Consider the following 24,360-nt stretch of genomic DNA (forward strand, 5'->3'; position numbering starts at 1 on the left):
CCCTTGGCCAACAAGGTGTTTTTCCCTTTTGCCTTTTAAAAAAACATCCTGTCCACGCGGACTGTTATCTTTTGTGTTCCTGTATTTGTGTGTCTGTGTTTTGGATCAAAGGATATCATTCTACTCCTTGATTGACATTAGCCAGTGTTTGCCATGTGTTTTAAGAATAAAGGTTTGCGATGTAATGGGTGGATTATTTAGAATTCATTAAAGACTGGAGAAAGACATTTTTGAATGAATCAACACATTTATATAAATGCTGTGACTAGCAGAATGAAGGGGCTTGATTACTAACACATTCCTCCTGGCATAATCCTAACTAAGTCTCCTGCTCTTTCTTGAAGGCATTTCTTGAAGTGTACTTATTTGACCACGTTGTTACTCATAGAATCGAAGAATGATTACAGCACAGAAAGAGTCCATTTGACGGGTCTACATCATGACAAATCTTTAGTTAATTGATGTTTGAAAGGTATGATTGACCTTGCCTCTCCACAATCTCAAGCTGTGCATTACTGGTCCTAACCACTCACTAAGTACAAAGCATTTTCCTTATCACTGCTTCTTTTGCCACTCACCTTAGATCTGTGGCCTCAGATTCCAGAACCTTCCACTAATGGGAACAGTTTCTCCCCATCTCCTCTCACCAAATCCCTCATTATTTTGAAAGCCTCCATCAAATCTCCTCTAAGCTCAAATTTATCGAGAGGACTGAAGCTCCTCAGCCCTGGAGCAATTCTCAATAATCTTTTCTGCTGTCACACTAATGCCTAAAAACCCTTGTAGAAATTGTCACCAGAAATGAATGTAATGTTTCAGTCAGCATGGAGACCCCCACTATCAATATCAATAAGATTACCATTGATCCAAAACTGAACTGGACTAGCTATATAAATACTACTGCTACAAGAGCAGGTCAGAAGCTAGGAATCTTGCAACAAGTAACTCACTTCTTGTCTTCCCAAAGCCTGTCCACCATCTACAAGGCACAAGCCAGGAGTGTGATGGAATACTCCCCACTTGCTTGGATGAGTGCAGCCCCAACAACACTCAAGAAGCTTGACACCATCCAGGACAAAGCAGCCGCTTGATTGGCACCACATTCACAAGCATCCACTCCCTCCACCACTGATGCTTAGTCACATCAATGTGTACTGTCTACAAGATGCACTGTAGGCAAGTTCACCAAAGATCCTTCGACAGCACCTTCTAAATCCGTGACCACTTCCATCTAGAATATGGGAACACCACCAGCTTCAATTCCCATCCAAGCCACTCACCATCCTGACTTGGAAATATATCACTGTTCCTACAGTGTCACTGGGTTAAAATCCTGGAATTTCCTCCTTAAGGGCACTGTGGGTCAACCTACAGCACACGGACTGCAGTGGTTCAAGAAGTTAGCTCACTACCACCTTTTCAAGGGCAAGATAATAGGGGGTGGACAATAAATGCTGACCAGCCAGTAACTCCTATATCCTATGAATGAATAAAAGAAGAATTTGTGTTTTGTATTGGTATGTCCAAATTCCTTGCTTTTGTACTTATGCCTATTGTTTATTAGCACTTCCTGAACCTGTCCTGCCACCTCTAAGTTCCATTAAAAAAAAACCCTCCTATCTCTTTTTTATATTTCCTCTCCTCATTTTCCTGCCAGGTACTTCTGACCTATCTGTCCAAATATCACGTCATGTGGCCCATGTCAGATTTTGTTTGATAATACGATTGCAAAGCATGTTGGAACTTTTTATGACCATGCAGGTGTGACATAAATGCAATTTGTTGCTGATCAGACAGGCTGAGGAGTGCCAATACTTAGAAAAGCAGAGAAAGGTCATTTTGTGGCTAATTAGACCCCTGAACATAGTGACTGAAGCTTAGAAATCCATTCAATTGGCAATTTCAGGCAGAGGTTTCACACAGATTAGCACACTTTCTGCCACAATCCAGAAAATGTAATTGAGTCACTAATGATGTTGATCACACATGGGCTTGTTTCCTTATCTGTTAGTGGGCAGTCACTAATTTTGGAAACATGTTGAAAGATTGGGGTCACACCATAATCAAGAAGGTCAGCCGAATGAGGATAGATGGAAGAAGTTGGGACTGCTCTCCCTGGAGAGAAGGTGGTCAAGAGATCTGATGGAAGCTTTCAAAACCATGAACAGGTTGGATGCAGAAGGTGGGGAGAAGCTGTTCCCACTCGTAAAAGAAACAGAGAGCAAAAGGGCATGGATTCAAAGTGATGTGCAAACAGGGTGATGTGAGAAAAAGCTTTTTCCACACAGCGAGTAGTTAGGGTCTGGAATGCATTGCCTGGGAATGTAGTGGAGGCAGGTTCAATTGAGACTTTCCAGAAGGTATTGGGCAGTTAATAACATAGACATGGTGTGCAGGGATGTGGAGAAAGGGCAGGAGGTTAACACTAGGCAATAGAACCAGTGGAGGAATGATGGGCCAAACGTCCTCCTGCTCCTGGATCAATTCTGTGAATCAGGTGCTGTTCAGGCATGAAAGCATTAGGACATACAAACGGGGGTAGCCCATCCGGCCCATCGAGCCTGTTCCGCCATTCAATAAGATCATGGCTCATCTTTTTGTGGACTCAGCTCCACTTACCTGCCCTTTCACCATAACCCTTAATTCCTTTACTGTTCAAAAATCTTTCCTTGGCTTAAAAACATCCAATGAGGTAGCCTCAACTGCTTCACTGGGCAGGGAATTCCACAGATTCACAACCCTTTGGGTGAAGAAGCTCCCCCTGACCTCAGTCCTAAATCTGCTCCCCCTTATTTTGAGGCCCCTAGTTCTCGTTTCACTTGCCAGTGGAAACAACCTCCTTGCTTCTATCTTAGTTATTCCCTTCATAATTTTATATGTTTCTATAAGATCCCCCCACCTCGTTTTTCTAAATTCCAGTGAATATGGTCCCAGTCTGCTCAACCTCTCCTCATAAGCCAACCCTCTCAACTCCGGAATCAACCTGGTGAACCTCCTCTGCACCCCCTCCAGTGCCAGTATATCCTTTCTCATGTCGTTGGCAGTAGTGATGCTGGGTTTTGCTGTGTGGGGGTGCCAGGGAGAAGCAAGCAGGGGTCTCAGCAGTGGGAAGAGGTGGACTTTCAGTGAACTTTCCTGATGGCCTGGTTGCAGTTGGCCTCATCGACTAGCAGTAGGATGAGGCCCTGGTAATCATGGACCTTCTTGTCCAGAACTTAATCCTGGCACAAGCGGCACTTAGGTGTAGCACCAGCAGTAACTGCCCTTCCTGCCTCCACCACTTCGGAGAGGGCAGAAGACTACGCCTCAATGAGCAGGAGGTGGCCATTCAGTCCTTAGAACCTGTTCATTTCAGTAGATCACGGTTGATCACTAACTCCATCAACTTGTCTTTGTGACACTGACATCCTAGAACCTTGATTGTAGTATTGGACCAGCAGTCTGGAGAGGAAGCCATTCAACCCATCGAATGCATGATGGCTCTCAGTACAAGCAATCCAACTATCCTCAGTTCCCTGCTCTATCCTTGTAGCCCTGTTACACTTAGATGGTCATCTTATTCCCTATTGGGAAATCATCCACCATCTCCACTTCCACCATCTTTCTGGGTAAAGAGTTTTGGGTCATGAGCCCCTCAAATACATGAAAAGTCTCTTTCATGAACAGTGCTCTCGCACCTTGGAGATTGTGAAGTTGAATTCCATGAATCTGGCCTTTTAACAGCTGGCTGGTAGCAGTAGAGGTGCCTACAGAATTTGGCAGGAAAAGTAAATGCCAATGTCCCATGAAAGAAAGAAGCATTTCTCTGGTGCTCCTGATCTTTGCCTCAGTTGGGAACCAATTTGCTCCCTTCCTCCAGGCCTTCAGTGTACACGGCACCAGCTATGATAGATTCCCCAGACATTCATCGTTTTCTGGGATTTATATCGTCACATCAACGGGATTGAACTTACAGAATAAAAGCAAAGTACTGCAGCTGCTGGAAATCTGAAATAAAAAGAGAAAGTGCTGAAGAAGCTCAGAAGGTCTGGCAGCATCTGTGGAGAGAGAAACAGAGTTAATGTCTGGGGTCCAGTCTGAAATGCCCTCCACAGCTTCCCACCTTATAGTTCCCCCTACACCACACAGCTCGCTTCTAATTCTTTCCCAAAACCCACAAACAGATCTGCCCTGGCAATCCCATCATTACAGCCTATGTCAACCCTGACTGAATTTATTTCTTTCTAACTTGAGTCTATCTTTTCCTCCTCATTGTTCGGTCTCTCCCCACTTACCTTTGTGACTCTGCTGACAATTTCCGTCAATTCCACAATTTCCAGTTTTCTAGCTCTAGCTGCTGTCTTTACCATGGACCTTGAATCCCTCTACTCTTCCATCTCCCATCAGGATGGTCGGGAGGCTGCCTGCTTCTTCCTTGAAAAGAGGCCTAAACAATCCCTATCCATCACAATCCTCTTTCACCTGACAGACCTTGTAGAGTCATAGATGTCTACAGCAATGAAACAGACCCTTCGGCCCAACTTGGCCCTGCCGTCCAATCTTTGCAATTAATCTAGTGCCATTTGCCTGCATTTGGTCCATATCCCTCCATACCTATCTTATCCATGTGCCTATCCAAAGTGAGAACCAGCTCATTCTCACTTTTTTCTCCTTTAACACATTTCACTTTCTCCAAGTCAAAAGGGTTGCTCTGGGGACCTGTATCACTCCCAGTTATACCTTTGTGGGGAGTGTGGAACCTTTCTTATTCCAGCTGTTCTCCAGAACCCCATCCACAATTCTATCTCCGGTACCCCAATGATTTCAGCGGTGCTGCTCTCATTCGGAATTGGAAAATTAATCAGTTTTCCTTCCAATCTCCACCTTCTCTCACCTTTGCCTGGTCTATCTCTGACTCTTCCCCCGACCTTCCTTGACTTCACTGTTTCTGTTTCTGGGGATAGGCTGTTCACCAATTTCCACGATAAACTCACCGACTCCCGCAGTTACCTCAGCAACATTCCTTCACACCCTATTTTCTGTAAGGAAGAACAACAATGAGCAGATCTGAAGTAGAGTCATATTGGGCTTGAAATGTTAACTCTATTTCTCTCTCCACTGACACTGCTAGACTTGCTGAGTTTCTCCATTTTGGAATTCACAGAAATTGGCTTCAGACTGACCTCAGCCCAATAATAAAAGATGAAGAATCATAGAATCCATACAGTGTGGAAGCAGGCCATTCAGCCCATTGAGTCCACACCAACCCTCTGAAGAGCATTCCACCCTATCCTTGTTACCCTGCATTTCCCATGGCAAATCCACCTAGCCTGCAAATCCCTGGACACAATGGGCAATTTAGCAAATCTTTGGATGGTGGGAAGAAACCGGAGCACCCAGAGGAAACCCACACAGGCACAGGGAGAATGTGCAAACTCCGCACAGACAATCGCCCAAGGCTGGGATTGAACCTGGGTCCCTGGCTTTTGTGAGGTAGTGGTGCTAGCCGCTGAGCCACCATGCCGTGCCAAGAGTGCAGTAAAAGTGGGCAAGAAAGTGGTATTCGCCAATTCCAGTTCTCATACCCGCTTGCCACACAGCAAAGGGTGAACGCAACTGGAGTCCAGCAAACAAAAACCGAGTAGGCTGCACCGCGCATTGTGGAAGAGAGAGTGCTTGGTTAGTGGAGGAATTGAGGAAAACTTGAAGGGGAGGGAAGAAAGGGAAAAAAGTAGGATAGAATGATGCACAGGATTTCCTTAGTAATTCCATTTATTTGCTCTCAAATCAAATGCTTGGGTACTGAGGAGCTCATTGACTTGACAGGACGCTCATTCCAATAGGTTTGTTCACCAACCCTTGTCAATCTAACCCACTCTGTGTAGCCTTCTATCTCTTTCTCCCTCATGACTTTACTTGGCTAGCCTCATCAATCAGGTTTGCATTTATATGGAGCCATTGTTAATCAGCGTATTTTTTTAATATATGTATCTTTTACAATGCTGTAAACTGAACTTTACAAGCCTGTTGCCGCGTAGGCCCCTTCAGGTCGAAGTGACAGGAGAAATACTTGGCACAGCTCGCAAACGCATTCAATTCTGTTTACAGACCTTCAGCTCCATAACCTTCACCTGACTCCATCAAAAATTCCACAGCTCCTCAGTAAAGATCCTCACACAAAATCCTGCTCCAGTTTGTGAGCGCGCTAGCCTCAGCAACAGCAATGAGTCTGTATACAGCTCAGGCAGGTGGGTCTTGTCAATTTTAGTTGGCAGCTTAGCCAGGAAAGAGAAACCTCTGATTTGAAACCCCACTGCTCTGAGCCCCGGCTGGAGGCAGTCTACCACAGCCACTAGCGTAAATAGCTTGTGAGGTCCAGTTTTTTTTAAAATTGGAACAATAGAAGCAGCCTGAATGGGTGGGGTCATTCTCCCACAGAACCAGGATTTTTAGTTTCGCTTTTAACAGTAGCTGTTGGAGTCTGGAAGAAGTGAAAGCTATTTCTTCCCTGTTCTGAGGAAGGGTCACCCGACCCCAAGCGTTAACTCCATTTTTTCTTCACAGATGCTGCCAGACCTGCTGAGCTTTTCCAGCAACTTTGTTTTTGTTCCTGATTTACAGCATCCGCAGTTCTTTTGGTTTTTATTTCTTCCCTGTTTCAGTTACAGCCAAAACCTGGGGGTTTTCTACCTGCTACTGGAGTTGCTGGTGAGACAATCTGTGTTCTGAATTTGCCTTTTGCCAAGGATGCTACTATATTGGAACAGTTAATTAGTAATAGTCACTGTATCTATTATTCTGTTAAGTTTTCCAATAGAGTTAAGGTATTCCAACACCTTCTTTCTTTTGTTGTATTTTAACTACAGTGGATAAATAAAGTATGTTTTGCTTTAAATGAGGTAGTTTGACCAATCAAGTTGCATCTGGGACATAACACCTTACATTTACCTTTAAAATAAGAAAACCTTAGGATCTAGGCTATCTTCTGAATATTTTGAGGGGTTCGGTCTGGTCCATAACAGTTATTAAGAAAGGTTGGACAGGTTTGGAGCTGCATCCACTGGAGAATGAGAGGTGAACATATTTAAATATATAAGGACCTGAGGGGATTTGAATGAGTGGGCACTGAGAGGATGTTTCCTCGTCTGGGAGAGACTCGAGTTTGGAAACTGAGTTTAAACATAAGGGGGGCTCCTGTTTAAAGTGGAGAGGGATCATTGGTAGAGAGTAGAGAAGGTTAGAGTCATTAATGTTTGAAGACTGGGTTAAATACAAGAACAGGACTGAGAGAGGAATCCTGTGGCAAGTAACTCACTCCCTGACTCCCCAAAGCCTGTCCACCATCGACAAGGCGCAAGCCAGGAGTGTGATGGAATACTCCCCATGTGCCAGGATGGGTGCAGCTCCAACAACACTTGAGAAACTCGATGCCATCCAATTAGTTAAATCACAAAAAGATAGAATAAAAAGTAATGATGGTGACCATACAATGACCAGATTGTTGAAAAACCCATCTGCTTCATAAATGTTTTCAGGGAAGGAAATATCCCGCTCTAGCCTATATGCGACTCCGGACCCAGTGTAATGAAATCTTGGAGACTCCACAAACGTGACCATCTTCAGGAAAAGCAACAGATCCAACTATGGAACTTACACAGGGATTTTGCTCCATGGGCAAGGTGACTGTCTCATCCACCTCATCCCAGAGACTGAAGCACTCCTCCTGGAGTCTCAATGTGTCTTCTGCCCGTGAAGACCGTCAATGGACATGATTTCCAGTGTGTGACAAATCCAACAGGGAACAGCACTGAGCTCTGTACACAGCCTTCTTCAATCTCACAAAGACCTTTGGCTCTGTTAGCTGTGAGGGATTGTCCAATATCCTGCTCAAATTCGACAGTCTGCAGAGATTTGTCACCATTCTCCGCCCCACTTGGCAATAACTTACAAGTCATGATCCTCACCAATGGATGCACCACCATATTTTCCCAATATGATGCCACCTGGGGCTCCAGCAGGGCTACATCATCACAACTAAGCTGTTCTCCACCTCCCTGACTGTAACACTCCACTCCACCTCCATAAAGGTCCCCTCCAGAGTGGTGCTAACCTACAGGACAAGCTCAAAGCTATTCAACCTTCGACACCTCCAGGTCAGAGCCAGTGCCCTCCCCAGCGTCTGTCACTGAGCTGCTGCAATACACAGACACTGCCCGTGTGTGTGCACACACTGACAGGCCAAACCACAACCATCATTGGTGCACTCCCTGAGGATTCTGAGACTAAAACATCCGGGAAATAAAATTCCTCTACCAGCCCACTGCTGCCATACAGCACAGAATTAGGTTTGGGTTAGGGGTAGGGTCAGGGTCAGGGTTAGGGTTAGGGTTAGGGTCGGGGTTAGGTTCAGGGTCAGGGTTAGGTTCAGGGTCAGGTTTAGGATCAGTGTTAGGGTCAGGTAAGGGTTAAGGTCAGGGTCAGGTTCAGGGTCAGGGTCAGGTTCAGGGTCAGGGTTAGGTTCAGGGTCAGGTTCAGGGTCATGGTCAGGATCAGGGTTAGATTCAAGGTCAGGCTCAGGGTTAGATTCAGGGTCAGGGTCAGGGTCAGGGTTAGGTTCAGGGTCAGGGTTAGGGTTAGGGTTAAGTTTAGGTTTAAGGTTAGGATTAAGGTTAGGGTCAGGGTCAGGGTTAGGGTTAGAGTAAGGTTTAGGGTTAGTTTTCGGCTTAGGGTTAATGTTAGGGTTAGGTTTAGGCTTAGGTTTAGGGTTAAGGTTAGGACGAGGGTTGGGTTTGGTTTAATGTGAATCATTTCCCATACCTCAGGACATTGGCAATAAAATCCCATATCGACTCCAATTCACCAGTGCAGCCTTTGCACTCCCAAGGAACAGAATGCTTGAAATCTGAGACCTCAAACCCAGGACCAAGCTCATGGTTTACAGGGATAGTAGGAACTGCAGATGCTGGAGAATCTGAGATAACAAGGTGTAGAGCTGGATGAACACAGCAGGCCAAGCAGCATCAGAGGAGCAGGAAAGCTGACGTTTCGGGTCCGGACCCTTCTTCAGAAATCTCATTTCTTGTTATCTCATGGTTTACAGAGCAGTCATGGTCCCCCTTTGTCCTATATGTGTTAGACCCATGGACCATGTCCAGCAGACACCCTGGAGATGCTGCCTTCACACAATCCTGTCAATCCACTGACAAGACAGGTGTATCAACGTGAACGTCCTTTCCCAGGCCAGTATCTCCAGTATCGAGGCACTACTCACACGTGAAAAAGCTGCAATGGGCTATTTTGTCCACATGCCTGATACAAGACTCTCTAAACAAGCGCCCGCACTCTAAGATCCACAATGGTAAGCGGTCACAAGGTGGGCAGTGGGAAATCCTCCCTAAACAAATGCAGCATCCTCACTGACACATGGGATTCACTTCTCCTGGACGCATTTCCCCATTCATTTCCCCAAATCTGGGGTGGGATCGCAGCTGAAAATACAGATTTAGGTCACCAACGGCAACTCACTGAGATTTACAGCCAACCTGATAAAAATCAAATCCATGAAGAGTGGTATTTACATTCATGCTCTAAAAACAAGGGGTGTGATTTTTTTTGTTTAGGTTTTGAAAGTGTGGCGGTAAGAATGTTAAGTAACGACATAAACGTCATCCGCACAGTCAGGATAACTCACCCTGCCAATCATTTCACTGAGAGGAAAATCTCAAACCTTGACACTGTCGTCTCACTGCTTCTGGGTCCTAAGGTCTACCCATTGAGGCCTACTCTGTCCGAGACCCAACGGCAAGAAAGTAAGTTTAATTTTCTCCTTCTCACAGGGGTGGGGCCATGGAGAGAAGGGGAGGGTCAGGTAGGTTAGAGGTGAGGAAAAGGGATTTGAAGGAGCTAAGAGGCTGCCCCTTTCTGTGCCTTATTTCCCCGAAATTGTGTCACCCCACTCTCTTTAAATTGGCAGGCAAGCCACCATAATTTCTGAGCCAGGAAAAGAGCCACATTCCTCACCCACTGGGGAGGCAGGCGATTGGAAGAGGTGGTGCATTCACTGGCCACTTGAGGACCTTAACTTCCGACGAGCCCGGGTAGTCACCCATGGACCTCCTCACCCAGCACTTAATTGTGGAGGTGGCAGGAAAGGGGCAAATACCTCTCTAGGGCAAATGCATCCACCTATTTCCCCTTCCTGTCACCTCCAGTGAAGTGAAAATCTCATCCAGAGCTGACCATGCGCGGTCGCCACAGATTGTTTAAACCCAAAGCAAAGTTCTCAACATTGCATCAAATACAAATGGCGTCTGTACTCTTCAGTCCCCAGAAGCTAGAGGACCCCATGACAAGCTTTAAATGGCAAGAGCATTTCAGTTTTTAAAAAATTTGTTCATGGGACGAGGGCGTCGCTGGCTAGGCAGCATTTATTGCCCATCCCTAATTGCCCAGTTAAGAGTCAACCACATTGCTGTGGGTCTGGAGTCACATGTAGGCCAGACCAGGTAAGGATGGCAGTTTCCTTCCCTACAGGACATTAGTGAACCAGATGGGTTTTTCCCAACAACGGATTCATGGTCATCATTAGATTCTTAATTCCAGATGTTTATTGAATTCAAATTCCACCTCCTGCTCTTAGAGGATTGGAACCCCTGTTCCCAGAACAGGGTCTCTAGGTTAACAGTTCAGTGATAATACCTCTTGGGCCCTCCCCTCCCCTTGTTATTAAACAGTAAAGCCCCATGACTAAAGTGTGCTTTCTTTCAGGAGCTCAGCGAAGGGGGAGGAATGTCACAATTTGATGCCACATTGAGTGCTGTCCATCATCACACGATCCAACAAGTGGTGGTAGGAGATGGGAAGAGGAGAAGGTCCTTTTCCGCAGCTGGTGGAATTTTTGTTGCTTTTTTTTCATTTTCCCTTCTCCCAAGGATTCTCGCTCACCCTGGATACAGATCGCCCAAAACTGCTTGCCCTTGCTTGTAGCTATTCCCTCAGTATTGCCAAGGCCTATCCCTAAGCAACATCCAAACTTTCCGATGGGAGTGACTGGATTGGTGGCAAAAACAGGAGACAGTCCATTCAGCCCCTCAGACCAGTCTTCAACCAGGTGATCTGTCCCTTAACTCCACCTATCTGTCTCAATTCCTCAATCCTACTGTATCCTTTCCTGGTAAAACATCTATCAATCTCAATTCTGCAACTTTCAATTGATCGTCGGCCTCAATATTTTCTTTTTGGGATAAACTGGATGTGGCAGTGTCACTGGATGAGATATTCAGATTATGGAAGGCGCTGGGGACACAGGTTCAAATAAAAGAATACTGTGGATGCTGGAAATCTGACACAAACACAGGAATTCTGAGAAAAAAAACACAGCAAGATGGGTAGCATTGGCACAGCATCTCTCCAGAGAGTTTTCTTACCATTTCTATTTTTAAAGCAAGTTCAAATCCCATTGTGGATTCTGGATGAACCTGTAATATAAATCTAGTCCCAGCCATGGTGACCATGATAACAATCATTGATACATGTGAAAGACCCATCTGGTTCACTAAAGTCCTTTATGAAAGGGAACTGCCATATTTACCTAGTCTGGCCTACTCGTGACTCCAGACCCACAGTTGACCCTTAACTACTCTCTGGACTGACCAAGTGAGCCACTCAAGGACAATTGGAGGTAGACAACTAATGAGTATCTCCCTCATCCCGTGGAAGAATGAAGAATTTTGGGGTAAACGATGGCCTAGTGCTATTATTGCAGGACTGTTTAAACCAGAGACCAAGGTAATATTCCAGGACACCGGGTTCAAAACCTATCACAGCCCATGGTAGAATTTGAATTCAACAAAAAAACAATCGGGAATTTAAGAGTCTAATGATGACTGTGATTGTTGGAAGAAAACCCATCTGGTCCACTCATGTCCTTTAGGGAAGGAGACTGCCATCCTTACCTGGTCTGGCCTATATTTGACCCACCCACAGCAAGGTGGTTGAATCTTAACTGCCCTCTGGGCAATTAGGGATGGGCAATATGGCCAACTATGCCCTCACCCCCTGAATGAATAAAAAAAATTCAGATGTCCACTCACCGTTGCCTGAATTAATGTTTCCTGTTGTCAGCCCAAGCTCCTCTGAATGGTGTGCATACAAACATAGAAGACAGGAGCAGGAGTAGGTCATTCAACCCCTTGATTCTGTTCTACCATTCATATGATCATAGCTGATCATCGAGCTCAATAGACTAATCCTGCTCTCCCCCAGATCTCCTGACCCTTTAGCAACAAGAGCTATATCCATCTCCTTCTTGAAAATACATAGTGTTATGGCCTCAATCACTTTCTGTGGGAGTGAATTCCACAGTCTCACCATCCAGGCTCAAATAACAAGGATATAAGCCCACTGACCACTCTGTTACCTGCACTCCAACACTTACAACAGTGGTTAATACTGCTGCCTTAAAGCACCAGGGACCCAAGTTTGGTTCCATCCTCGGGCGACTGTCTGTGTGAAGTTTGCGCATTCTCCCCGGTTCTGGGTGGGTTTCCTCCGGGTGCTCCGGTTTCCTCCCACAGTCCAAAGATATGCAGTTTAGGGTGGATTGGCCATGCTAAACTGCCCCAAAGTGTTCAGGGATGTGCAGGATTGGGATTGGCATGGGAAATTGGGTGGGTCTGGGTGGGCTGTCAGTGTGGACTTGATGGTCTGAATGGCCTGTTTCTTCTATGTATGGATACTATGATTCTATGAAGTCTGCTTCCTTACCTGGTCTGGCCTACCTATGACACCAGACCCATGTAATGTGGTTGACTCTTAACTGCCTGAGAGTCACACAGTTACATCATTTCATTATGGGAAGCATCATCACCACCTTCTGAAGGGCACTTAAGAACAAGGTAAAAGTTGCTGGCTTTGCCAGTTTTACTTACATCCCGAGAAGGAATTAAAACAAAAACTCTCTCTTGCAGGAAGTCCCATTGCTCATAAACAAGTTATAGTGGATCTAACACACTGGTCACAAGAGAATAAGGATTTAGCGTCAGCCAGAAGCTCAAACATAGCACTTTTAATAACATTTTCATAACATTTTGTCAAACTCAAAAGTTTGGTTTCTAGAAACATAAATGTAAGTAAAATAAAATCGGGAAGGAGGGAGAGAATCAGGACGCTGGGATTGTGGTAGACATTTATTTCTGAATGGATGAGTTTGACATCTGACTGACATTCTGGTTCAATCCTGACTTTCCTTTTTGTTTCTGTGTGAACTCAACTGTGAGGAGAGCAGGCCCTAAAGTCCTTATAGGCCTCACTCCATCCTTCCTTTGTTGAAAGCCACAGATGCCAGTCAGTGCCATCGTTACAAAAAAATAACGAGTCAACTTAACCAAGATTCGAAGCAGGGAAAGACTCTGGAGAAGATCAACTTCATCGGGAGATGTTTCTGGGATTTCTCAGAAGCAGTTCTCCCTAATAGTGCAGAAACATTGCATGGAGGTAATTTTGATAAACCTCTCCCGCCCGCTGAGGAAATGACGGGATGGATCCAGCTCCTCACTTTGCCCCTGGTTCAGCTCCTCAGCAGGTGGTACTGTCATTTCAGGGCCAGAAGGTGGTGGGTTCGCACCCCGCCTCACATATAACCTGGGCCGACCTACACAGTGCTTCCACTGTGAGAGTGCTGCCCTGTCAGAAGTGCTGTCTTTCAGATGGTGTGTAAACAAGAAGCGTCCCCCCCCCCACCACTGCCCATCCTCTCAGGTGACTGAGGAAAATCCCATGGCGCTGTGGGTGCAGGAAACCCTCCTTAACTAACCTCACTCGAGAAGAAAAGGCAGTCGTTCTCACATTATTGAGTTGCGGGGGAGCGCGCTGATCAGTAATTATCTGTTGCCTTCACAACATTGGCCACACACCTCCTTGGTTGCAAAGCATTTTGGGACATTCACAGAAAACATAGAAACTAGGAGCAGGAGTAGGCCATTCGACCCTGTTTCCGCCATTCGATATAATCGTGGCTGATAAACTCAGTCCGCCTGCTCCTGCCTCCCCCATGCCCTGTAGCCCTAACTCCTTCTTGAGAACGTTCAATGTTTTTGGCCTCAACTGGTTTCAGTGGTGGAGAATTCAATAGGCTCTGGGTGAGGAAATTTCTCTGTTCTGAGGGTGCGAAGCGGTTGGGCATGTCGTTTGTTTATTTTTTTTGTTTCTGATCAAGAGCCAATCCGATCCCTTCAGATGGGTAGATACCAGGAGGCGACCTGTCCTCACCATCCCCCAGAATGGCAGCCCATCACTAGGTGTGAAGGAGTGAGCATTTCCTGCAGAAACCAGCCCAACAGGAAGCCCATGGTCTCAGGTTTGAAAAGCTGAGAGGAAAGGGTTCATTCCTACCTGAGGTAAAGCACCTTAAAGACCACAGTCATCGCTTTACAATTCAAAGGAGCACTCGGTCAGTAATTCGCTAAGAGAAGCATTTCTGTCATGATTTAAGGAGCGCCAAAAAATAAATAAAACAAAGAAGTGAGGGAGAACCCCCCCCCACCACCACCGTTTTAGAGATTGCAGAACAAAGGAGTTGAGACCAAGTCTTTCCCTCTGCCCTCCTTTTATCCAGTCATTAAATCCTCTCGAAATGAAGATCCTGAAGACAGCAGGTGAAGAAGTCTGCAGTTCTCAGCAAATCATAAGTTAACAATTCCTGCAGCGAGAACAAAGGGACATTCTTTCGGAATAACTTAAAAAGAGAAATCGGTTGCATAACAACTATGTGCAATCACAGCAGTACATGTCAAATGTCTTTCCAAGTGTCTTTTTGGTTAACTCTTTTTGAAAGGAGCAGCCGGTGGGTGGAAGCCAAATCCCTTGCCCACCCGTCTCCTGTGTCAATCACACTCCTCCCCAAAACCCCGGCTTCCACTGGCCCCAGAACCCGCCCCCCACCCTGTTCCGAACAGGGTCAGGCAAGGCCTTTGTCACATCTCCTGTCTCCCACCTCCTCTGAATGCTGTTTGCTGGAGTGCCCTGTCACTGGAGGTGCAACTGGGCACTCAGGCCCTGCTGAGAAACGTGGGGAATGGGAGCAGGGCCAGGCCATTCAGCCCCCATGTGGCAGGATCCTGGCCGGTTTTCTACCTTAACGTCGCTTTCCTGTGCTGTCCCTTGATATCTTTCACATCTGGAAATCCATCAGGTCCTCTGTCTTGGACGTACTCAACCAGCTCCGCGCGTCGAGATGGTTCAACAACCCTCGATTCTCGACATCAATGAGCAATCCCTGGGGAATGACTTTGTTCACTTGCGCTGGGACGTAACGTGAAGGGAATTGGACAGTCGAGTTGGTGACAGGGTTATGGTTTGAAAGTCACTGATTGCCTGAGCTGACATGGGTGGGGGTGGGGGGAGGGCAGGAGGCTCACAAGCCCGGTGCAAAAACAGACAATTATATGCTTGAGTAGAAAAATATCAAATATTATAATAAATTTATGAAAGACCCATAACATATGCAATAAGTGTTACATTTGCTACAGAACTTGTGATAATTGTGAATGCAGATGATACATAACCAGGAGGAGACACACCATCGTAATGATATTTCAAATAAATGTGTACAATCAGTCACTATCGCTTGTGAATAGTGGGAGCCTCATGTTGCTGAGTTCTGCCCCCAGCCTTGTCTATGGTCAGTAAAGTTAGTGCCACAACTTTGTGTGTGCGGTCCCTCCAACTCTCTCGTTGTTTGAAGCTTGAAGCAAAGCTGTCAGGACCATGGTCAAAGTTCAGTCACATCGTGTGCTCTGAACTCTGAATCGTCACTGAAGAAGTGAAGCAAAACAATAGCCTCGCCTTTTTTTAATCTTCTCTCTTAATCTTCCACATCTAACTGGTACAAATGACTTTGCGTATCGTTCCTTTTTGTTTTATTTTGTGTGTGTGTGTGTGTGTGTGTGTGTGTGTGTGTATGTGTGTGTGTGTGTAAACAGGAACATCTCAGAGAGCTCGCCTTTCTCTTTACACTAAAGACTCCCTGTCTTTATCGAGAATTCTCTTTGGGTCTATTTGGCAGTCAGGCTCGGGCTCAAAGACCTTCACTTGGACGCTGTCACTGACTGCACAGGTGACGCTGTTGTAAGATGGTGGGGAGGAGGAGGAGGACATTGTCTCTGACCTCTCCAGCCCAGGGCCGTAGTGCTCCTTGATCATCACCGCGATGAGCCCTTCCTTCTCGGGGGCCTCTTCCACCACGGTGTTGATGTCGCTGGTTCTGTGGCGGTACATGAACGAGGCCTGTTTGACCGAGCGCCGCAGTAGGTGCCTTCTGTACGCCCGCTGGATGACCGTGGCGGACACCTCCTCCTGCTTCCTCCGCAGGGTGGTGGTGATGGGCTCGTAGGAGATTTTCGACGGGTTGGCCGCCATGAATTTCTCCTCCATCTGCAGCTTGAGCGCGTCCATCTCCCCAGATTCCCCCAGCACCCGCTTGGTGAAGGCGAAGAGGATGTCCAGGCAGTGGATCCTGTCCCCGCTCACCATGGGCAGGTCCATGGCAATCAGTTTGATCTTGTTCGGCTTCGCCACCCTCAAGGGCTCTTTGAGGGCGTCGGCGAAATCCGAGAGGGCCGAGTACTCAATGAACTGCGTGGCCTCCGAGTCGAACTTCTCCCACACCTCGTAGAACATCTCGAAGTCGTCCTCGCTGAGAGGCTCCGAGCTCTCCTCTGTGGCCACGCTGAAGTTCTCCAGGATGATGGCGATGTACATGTTCACCACAATGAGGAAGGAGATGATGATGTAGCTAACGAAGAAGACGATGCCAACCGACTGGTTCCCGCAGTCCCCTCTCATGTTGGTGCCTTGGTTCTCTTTCTTGGGGTCACAGTCTGGGCTGTCGGTGTTGAGAATGGGGCTCAGCAGCCCATCCCAGCCCGCTGAGGTGGTAATCTGGAACAGGCAGATCATACTGTTCCCGAAAGTCTGGAAGTTGAACATGTCGTCGATGCCATCTTCCTGCTTAACGTAGGCGAAGTTTGCCATTCCGAAAATGGCGTAGATGAACATGACCAGGAACAGGAGCAGGCCAATGTTAAACAGGGCGGGCAGGGACATCATCAAGGCGAATAGCAATGTCCTTATCCCCTTTGCCCCCCGGATAAGACGGAGTATCCTCCCAATCCGTGCCAGCCGAATGACCCTGAAGAGTGTCGGCGACACAAAGTATTTCTCGATGACGTCGGACAGCACGATACCTGCAGGGAGGGAGCAAGACAGACCCTGGGGTGAATTTGTTCAGTCCGAAACAAAGCCATGCATTTATATGGCACCTTCCCCATCGGGAGGAGTCGGTTAGCTGGTTGGCTGGTGTGTGATGCCAGCTTCGTGGGTTCAGTTCCCATCACCGGCTGGGGTTACCATGAAGGACTCTCCTTCTCAACCTCTCCCCTCACCTCGGGCATGGTGACCCTCAGGTTAAACCACCTCCAGTCATCTCTCTGTAATGAGAGAGCAGCCCTACAGGACTATGGCCACTTTATCTCACAGTCCAAAACATCCCAAGTCATGACACAGATACTGTTATTGGACAGAATCTCACCCCATGCAGTGGGCTGAATGGCCTCCTCTTGTGCTGGAAAACTCACTGAGTTGACAATCGATGTGTCGCAGAATCACTACAGCAAGGGAGGAGGCCATTCAGCCCACTGCATGGTGTGACATTCTGTCTGATAACAGTATCTGCGTTGTGCTGTAGTGATTCTGCGACATATCGATTGTCAACTCAGTGAGTTTTCCAGCACAAGAGGAGGCCATTCAGCCCTATGCTGCCTATTTGAAACAGTTTACTCTCTCACCTCAGCTGTTTTCCACTCTTTGTACCAGCTAACTCCATGGTCAGCCATCTCCTGAACACACCTGTGGAATCTGCTCCTGCCACCCTTCCGAGCAAAGCATTCCTGACTGAGACAATCCTCCGTGATAAATATTTCATTTCAGTTTGCTGCAAGTTCTTTTGCTGACTGTTTTAAAGCTATGACCTCCAACTGCTAACCTGCAATCGCTTATCGGCTGACAATCCACCAGAGGAGTGCAGCAGTGTCAAACATACCATCTTTCAGATTGATGGTTACCCAGCTGCCCCTCACTGTATGTTATGGACCTGCCAGAAGACTATCCATCCAACGCTAGGCTCTACCTCCTCTCAATTCAATAATTCTGTGCCCCTTCTTTCAGACAGTCCAGGCAATGGCCTGGTGATATTATTGCCTGACCTATTAATCCAAAAACCCAGGAAATCTTCTGGGGACCTGGGTTCAAATCCCACCACAGCAGATGGTGGAATTTGAAGTCAATAATAATCTGAAATAAGTGTTTATTGATGACCGTGAAATCAATGTTGATTGTTGGGGAAAAACCCACCTGGTTCACTAATGTCCTTTAGGGAAGGAACCTGCCATCCTTATCTGGCCTGACCTACATGTGACTCCAGACACACAGCTAAGTGGTTGACTCTTAACTGCCCTCTGGGCAATTAGGGATGGGCAATAAATGCTGCCCTAGACAGTGACGCCCACATGCCATGAATAAAAAAAGTTTTACTTCATCAAATGCTTTTTGAAAGTCTTCCATAAAGTTGATGACATCCAGAATTCTGCTTCCTATAACTTGTCTTGCAGCACGGCTTGCTCCTCTATCAACTCTTTGCACTGGGTCCCAGTCAAGAAACATCTTGATTTTAAAATCCTCATCCTTGTTTTCAAATCCCTCCACAGGCCTCGGCCCTCCCTATCTCTGTCATCTCCTCCAGCCTCACAGCTCCCTGAGATAGCTGTGCTCCTCTAACTTCGACGACTTGAGCATTCCCAATTATCATTGCTCCACCATCGCAGGCGGTGCCTTTATCCCACACTCCAGAATTTCCTCCATACACCTCTCCAAATCCCCCTTCCTTCTTAAAACCTACCTCTCTGACCAAACTTGTTACCATCTGACCTAATACTTCCTCATGTAGCTCAGCGTAATATGTTGTTTTATCACCCTTCCTGTGAGACATCTTGGTATGTTCCGTGACGGTAAGATGAGGCGATAAAATAAGCTGTTCTGTTTGCATTCACAGCACCACCTTCATCAAACCTCTCTGCCAACACAGAAACATCGAAATTCGGAGCACAAGTAAGCTATTCAAGGCTGCTCTACCATTCCCCTGTTCCTGATTTTCCCTCATACTCTTTGACCCTAAGAACCATATCTAACTCCTTCCTGAGGACATTCAATGTATGGCCTCAGCCACTTTCTGTGGTACAGGCTCACCACTCCCCTCATCCCAGACTTAAATGGCCTTCCCGTAGCCTTAGAATGTGACTCCTGATTCATCCTTCCTGCAGTTATCCTGTCTAGTCCTGATTGAAATCAATACATTCCCCTGAGATTGTCCCTTGTCCTTCTAAACTCAACTGAATATAATCCAAACCCATCCAGTCTGTCTTCATGTTTCAGTTCTGCCATTCCAGGATTCAGTCTGTGTTCGTAGAATCCCTACAGTGTGGGAGCAGGCCATTCAACCCCTAGCGACCCTCTGAAAAGCATTCCATCTAATCCCTGCATTTCCCATGGCTAACCCACCTAGCCTGCACATCCCTGGGTACTACAAGGCAATTTAGCATGGCCAATCCACCCTAACCTGCACATTTTTGGACTGTGGGAGGAAAATCCATGCAGACATGGGGAGAACATGCAAACTCCACCCAGACAGTCGCCCGAGGGTGGAATCGAACCCAGATCCCTGGCGCTGTGAGGCAGCAGTGCTCACCACTGAGCCACTAAGCCGTTGGCCTTACAGATTGATGTCTGACTGATTCATCTACAGTTATCAGATTTGTCCACAAGACCCTTTTTAAATGGAGTGTAGCATTTGCAATCCTTCCATTCCCTGCCTCCACTTCCATATTCTTCGAAATAGCACAGCAGGATCCAAGATAGCAGACAGGGTATCAGTTTAACCCCTCAATCCCTTCAACTGTGCGACACTCTGTGGGAATGCCAGCCTTGGGTCCTGACCGTGCAGTGGGAGAAAGACTTTGTCTGAAAGAGCGCTGTTCGTCTATCCTCAGGCAAGTGGAACTTTTTAATCAACCCTTGAACAGTCTGTCAGTAAAAAACCCAGTGTCAATGGAAGTTAATGAGATTATATTCACGGCTGTTTATCGACATTACCAGCATTCGGTGGTGCTACATGGGCTTAAGTGTTTCTGCTGCCTATGTGTGAGGAGTTTCACATACCTGCCTCAAACACAGATGTGGAGTTCAGCCCTCAGATATCATACTCGTCACTGTACGCAGAGCGAGAGCACGAGGCTGGAAAGATGTTAATTAACCCGGAACAGTCTCTGTCCCTTGACACTCCATTTCAGTTCAATTCCGTGAAATATCCTTTATCTAATTATCAGATACTTCCACAAGCAAACAGATGGCAGCTAACAACGGAGCGGGAAATAATCCACAATGTTTTTGTTTGGCTATCGACTCGAAACATTTGGAATTGGAAGTGCACAAAGGGTAGGATTTTCCTGCAGGTTTCTACACCTTGCTGTTGGCAACACATGATGGAGTCCTGAGCCCTCTCTCGTTGACAGACAAGAATGGCTCAGTGATGCTCGCCAAGGAGGCCTGTGAGGAGACCCATCTGCTCCTGGCCCAAGTGAGGAGTGTGGATAGGGTCCTGACCGGCAGTTCAGAGGTCGTGGTGCCCTCACCAGGACAGCTGTGTGTGCCGCTGACACAGCTCAAAGTAGTCCCTGTCTGGTGGCAACCTCAGGGGCAGAGAGAAGTTACGGCGACAATTTCAGAGTAGGACAGGAAGGGGGCAGCCTCATCCTGTAGATGGAGTTGGGTTGCAGCTATGACCTATGACCTTCTACTCTCCAGCTCCAGTGACGCTCTTGGCCTTCCGAAGGGAGTCCATCTCAATTGATTGGGCAGCCTTCCCTGAGTGGTAACGAATTTGGGGGGTTGAGGTGGGTAGACGGGAGTACTCCGATGTCAAAAAAAAAAATGAGTGGCAGCGCCACAAAACCGCCCCCAGTTGAGGCCTTAGGCCTGCAGATCAACATCAGCAGGTGGGTCAGTTGTTGTCCCAGTGACTGGACTCCACAGAGAAGTCACCCCTTATTTTCCAGCATCCACTTCCTCACATCCAAGCCTGTTGCCATGGGGTCAAGAAACGTTGGTGTCTCGAGCTCTACTTTGAAAGGGCCAAAATCCGTGCTAGGAACACTCAACTTGTGTATTTGATTTGTTGGTCAAGTTAACCTCTCAAGAAGGAGGCTAATGTGGCTAAACGTATCACCTAGAACAAATTGGTGATTTTTCTCAATGCATGTGGCAATACCTTAGTTTCTGAAGGTGAAAGCTAGGTTCTCAACCATATATTTTCAGTAATACTCTTGACTAGGGCACGGTGTATTGATGTGGGAAAGAGCGCAGGGTCCTGGTGTTATCTTGGGAAAGATACCTAGTATTTTTCTGTCGGTGCACACTCACTGAGCTGAAGGGCCTGTTCTGTAAATACATGACTCTTTACAGATTCCATCAGGGTGACAGTCCCATTAACCAAGAATTAGGGGTTGGATTTTCTCACAAAATGGTGGTGCATCACCAACGGGAAAAAGGCTGGGATGGGGGCAGGGAAACCTCACGGTGGTGGGACCCAGGCGTTGGCTCAATCCAAAGGCTGATGGCTCATCAGCGCCACCATCTCATGTTTATTTTAACCTCGTGATCGACATGGGGATGTGGGGGGGTAAGGGTGGTTGGAGGCATCAGCTCCAAGCAGTGGTGACCGTGGTCACGAGCGCAGCCTCTGCTGCCAGTGACTTAAAGGAACCCAGGGGAGCTGGTGGCAGTCCATCGACAAAGTGGAAGGCTTTCCCCACACAATGCCAGTCGAGGAGGGAGGTATCTCTCTCCGTCATTGGGTTACCCACCTTCGGTAAGACATCACATCCAGGGAGTTGGGGGTAGAGACACTGGTCTCCCCTGCTCATGCCTCCCCAGCCATATTGCAACTCCACCCTCACCCATCTCCCTGCCCTTTGCTATAGGACTGAGTCCTGTCTGCTGGATGTGTAAAAACCACAACTCGCTTCTATACGGCCACCTTTAACGCCATGAAACAACCTGAAATGTTTCACAAGGAGACACAAGGAGAATGTGCAAATGCCATACATATTTGCCCAAGGCTGGGATCAAACCTGGGTCCCTGGTACTGTGAGGCAGCGGTGCTGATCACTAAGTCAGCGTGCCACCCACCTCGTCACTTTTAAACTTACTTCCTTTTACCTTAAACCTATGTCTCCTAGTAATTGACATTTCTACCCTGGGAAAAAAGACTCTGATTGAAGATCCAGCCACCTCTGGTACAGTGATTAAAGCTAGCGGAGGTAAGAAAAGGGTGGCTCAGTAGTTAGCACCGTTGCCTCACAGCGCTAGGTTCAATTCCAACCTCAGGCGACTGTCTGTGTGGAGTTTGCACATTCTCCCCGTGTCTGTATGGGTTTCCTCCCATAGTCCAAAGATGTACAGGTTAGGCGGATTGACCATAATGCCCAGGGATGTGCAGGCTAGGTAGATTAGCCAAGGAAATGCAGGGTAGGGGTAGTGGGTCTGGGGTGATGCTCTTTGGAGAGTTAGTGTGGACTTGATGGGCCAAATGGCCTACTTCCACACTGTAGGGATACTATGAAAGCAGCCCACACCTACTACGTTTCCTATATTTGCGAGGGGAGAACTGTGTCTTGTCAGCCTGGACTGAGCTCAGACCTTGGAAATTGAAGCTAGCAACTTCAGAAACCAGTTCTGCTCTTTCCAATCCTCTCAGTCCCTTTAGAAAGACAGACTGCCAACCTCATTATTGCTGTTCAAAAGTAACTCCTGGTTTTAATCTATACGTGCCGGGCCCTACATCAAAACTACATATCCTTAGATGTTAAAGACCTTCATCTCATTGGAGTGGTCCATGTTGATAGCTAGCTCCCAGCAGTTATGAAAACAATGTGCTCAAAACCCTGTTCAACCTCTTTTATCTGCTAGCTATTTATTCTATGGTACATTTAGGGCTTAGCTCCTTCACCATTCAATTTGCCATTTGCAATGAAGTTATGTTTGAAGTTTTGCCATTAGGCTTATTATTCACAAAGTGTTAATGATAATGACTTTCAGCTGCCCCTTCATCCCCAATTATTACAGATGGGAGACCTTTTAATGTTATTACTTCTAAAAGGCAGGCTTTAGTGTGTTTGTTTGTGTTTTTTAAAATTAATTTGTTTGCGAACGGATCAAGCAGCAATTAATCTAATGGATGCTCTCTGTTAGCCAATATTTCTCCTTTCATCGAATCCATTATCGGGGATGACACATGACACAGCAGGCAGTGCCTTGGTTGCACAGTATCTTTACTGAATTCTGTCCTTATGCAGGACTATTTAGGTAGTTTTATCGCTGCTCTCGACACAAGTTGCCCTCTTACGGGTACCATGTGTGGCACTGACCCACAAAAGTTTGACTTGATTCCCAGGACCGAGTTGCTCCAAGGGATCACAACCTTCAATCTGATGGTTCGTGACGGGCCGTTATAAAGGGAATGCCACCTGCCCACATGCGCCTGCACATGCCCACTTGGCATGGCCCTCCCATCGACCAATCAGGTCGTACCTACCAGCGTGTCCACCTGTTGTCACCATTGCACCTCCACCCCTTTCCCCCACGCCTCTTTATCTGCAACACCCCCGACCCCTACATCCAGTTCCGAAACATTGACTGCTCCTTCCCTCCAGATGCTGCCTGGCCTGCTGTGTTCTTCCAGCCTCCTGTTTGTCTACCTTGGATTCCAGCATCTGCAAGTTTTGTTTTTGTCCCTCTTGCCACTATTGGCTGAGAGTTCAGATCCCACCTTCATTCAATATATTAATTAGACACAGTTCTTAGGGCTAAAAGGATCAAAAGGTATGGGGAGAAAGTAGGATTGAGTAAAATGATCAACCATGATCATATCAAATGGTGGAAGGGCCAAATGGCTTATTTCTGTACCTATTTTCTATGTTGATTGTCAGCAGGCAAGCCACCAACTTTTTTAAAAAGGCAGCTGCCTAATGAAATAAGGGGCACGGGCCTGGTATCCCATCACCAACTCACCCTTTATTTATACATGGAGAGTCTTTGACACTGATCCAGCTCCCTCAGAGCCAGCTCTCAGAGTGAGCAGAACCTCTGACACTCCTGTTTATATCTGTCAGCCCGGGGTCCCTGATTGGACCAGGTTAACAGCCCCAGTCAGGTAACTCATATTCTATGAGATCCACCCGGCTGATCTCGTTACAATCACTGCACCCATTTTCA

At 46.9% G+C, this 24,360-nt stretch overlaps 1 protein-coding gene across 1 annotated transcript in view; it reads right to left on the reverse strand.

Annotated features, from left to right (window-relative positions):
- Positions 1-15,525: 15,525 nt before the first annotated feature.
- LOC109921859 (sodium channel protein type 4 subunit alpha-like) overlaps positions 15,526-24,360 on the reverse strand; it is a 1,322,739-nt gene continuing 1,313,904 nt past the window's right edge. Inside the window, 1 exon segment of the mRNA XM_048618339.1 lies at positions 15,526-17,222. Coding sequence (XP_048474296.1) covers positions 15,988-17,222 — 1,235 coding nt within the window. The 3' untranslated portion in view covers positions 15,526-15,987.

Source organism: Rhincodon typus, chromosome 2, assembly GCF_021869965.1.
Source record: "Rhincodon typus isolate 14 chromosome 2, sRhiTyp1.1, whole genome shotgun sequence".
Classification (NCBI taxonomy): domain Eukaryota; kingdom Metazoa; phylum Chordata; class Chondrichthyes; order Orectolobiformes; family Rhincodontidae; genus Rhincodon; species Rhincodon typus.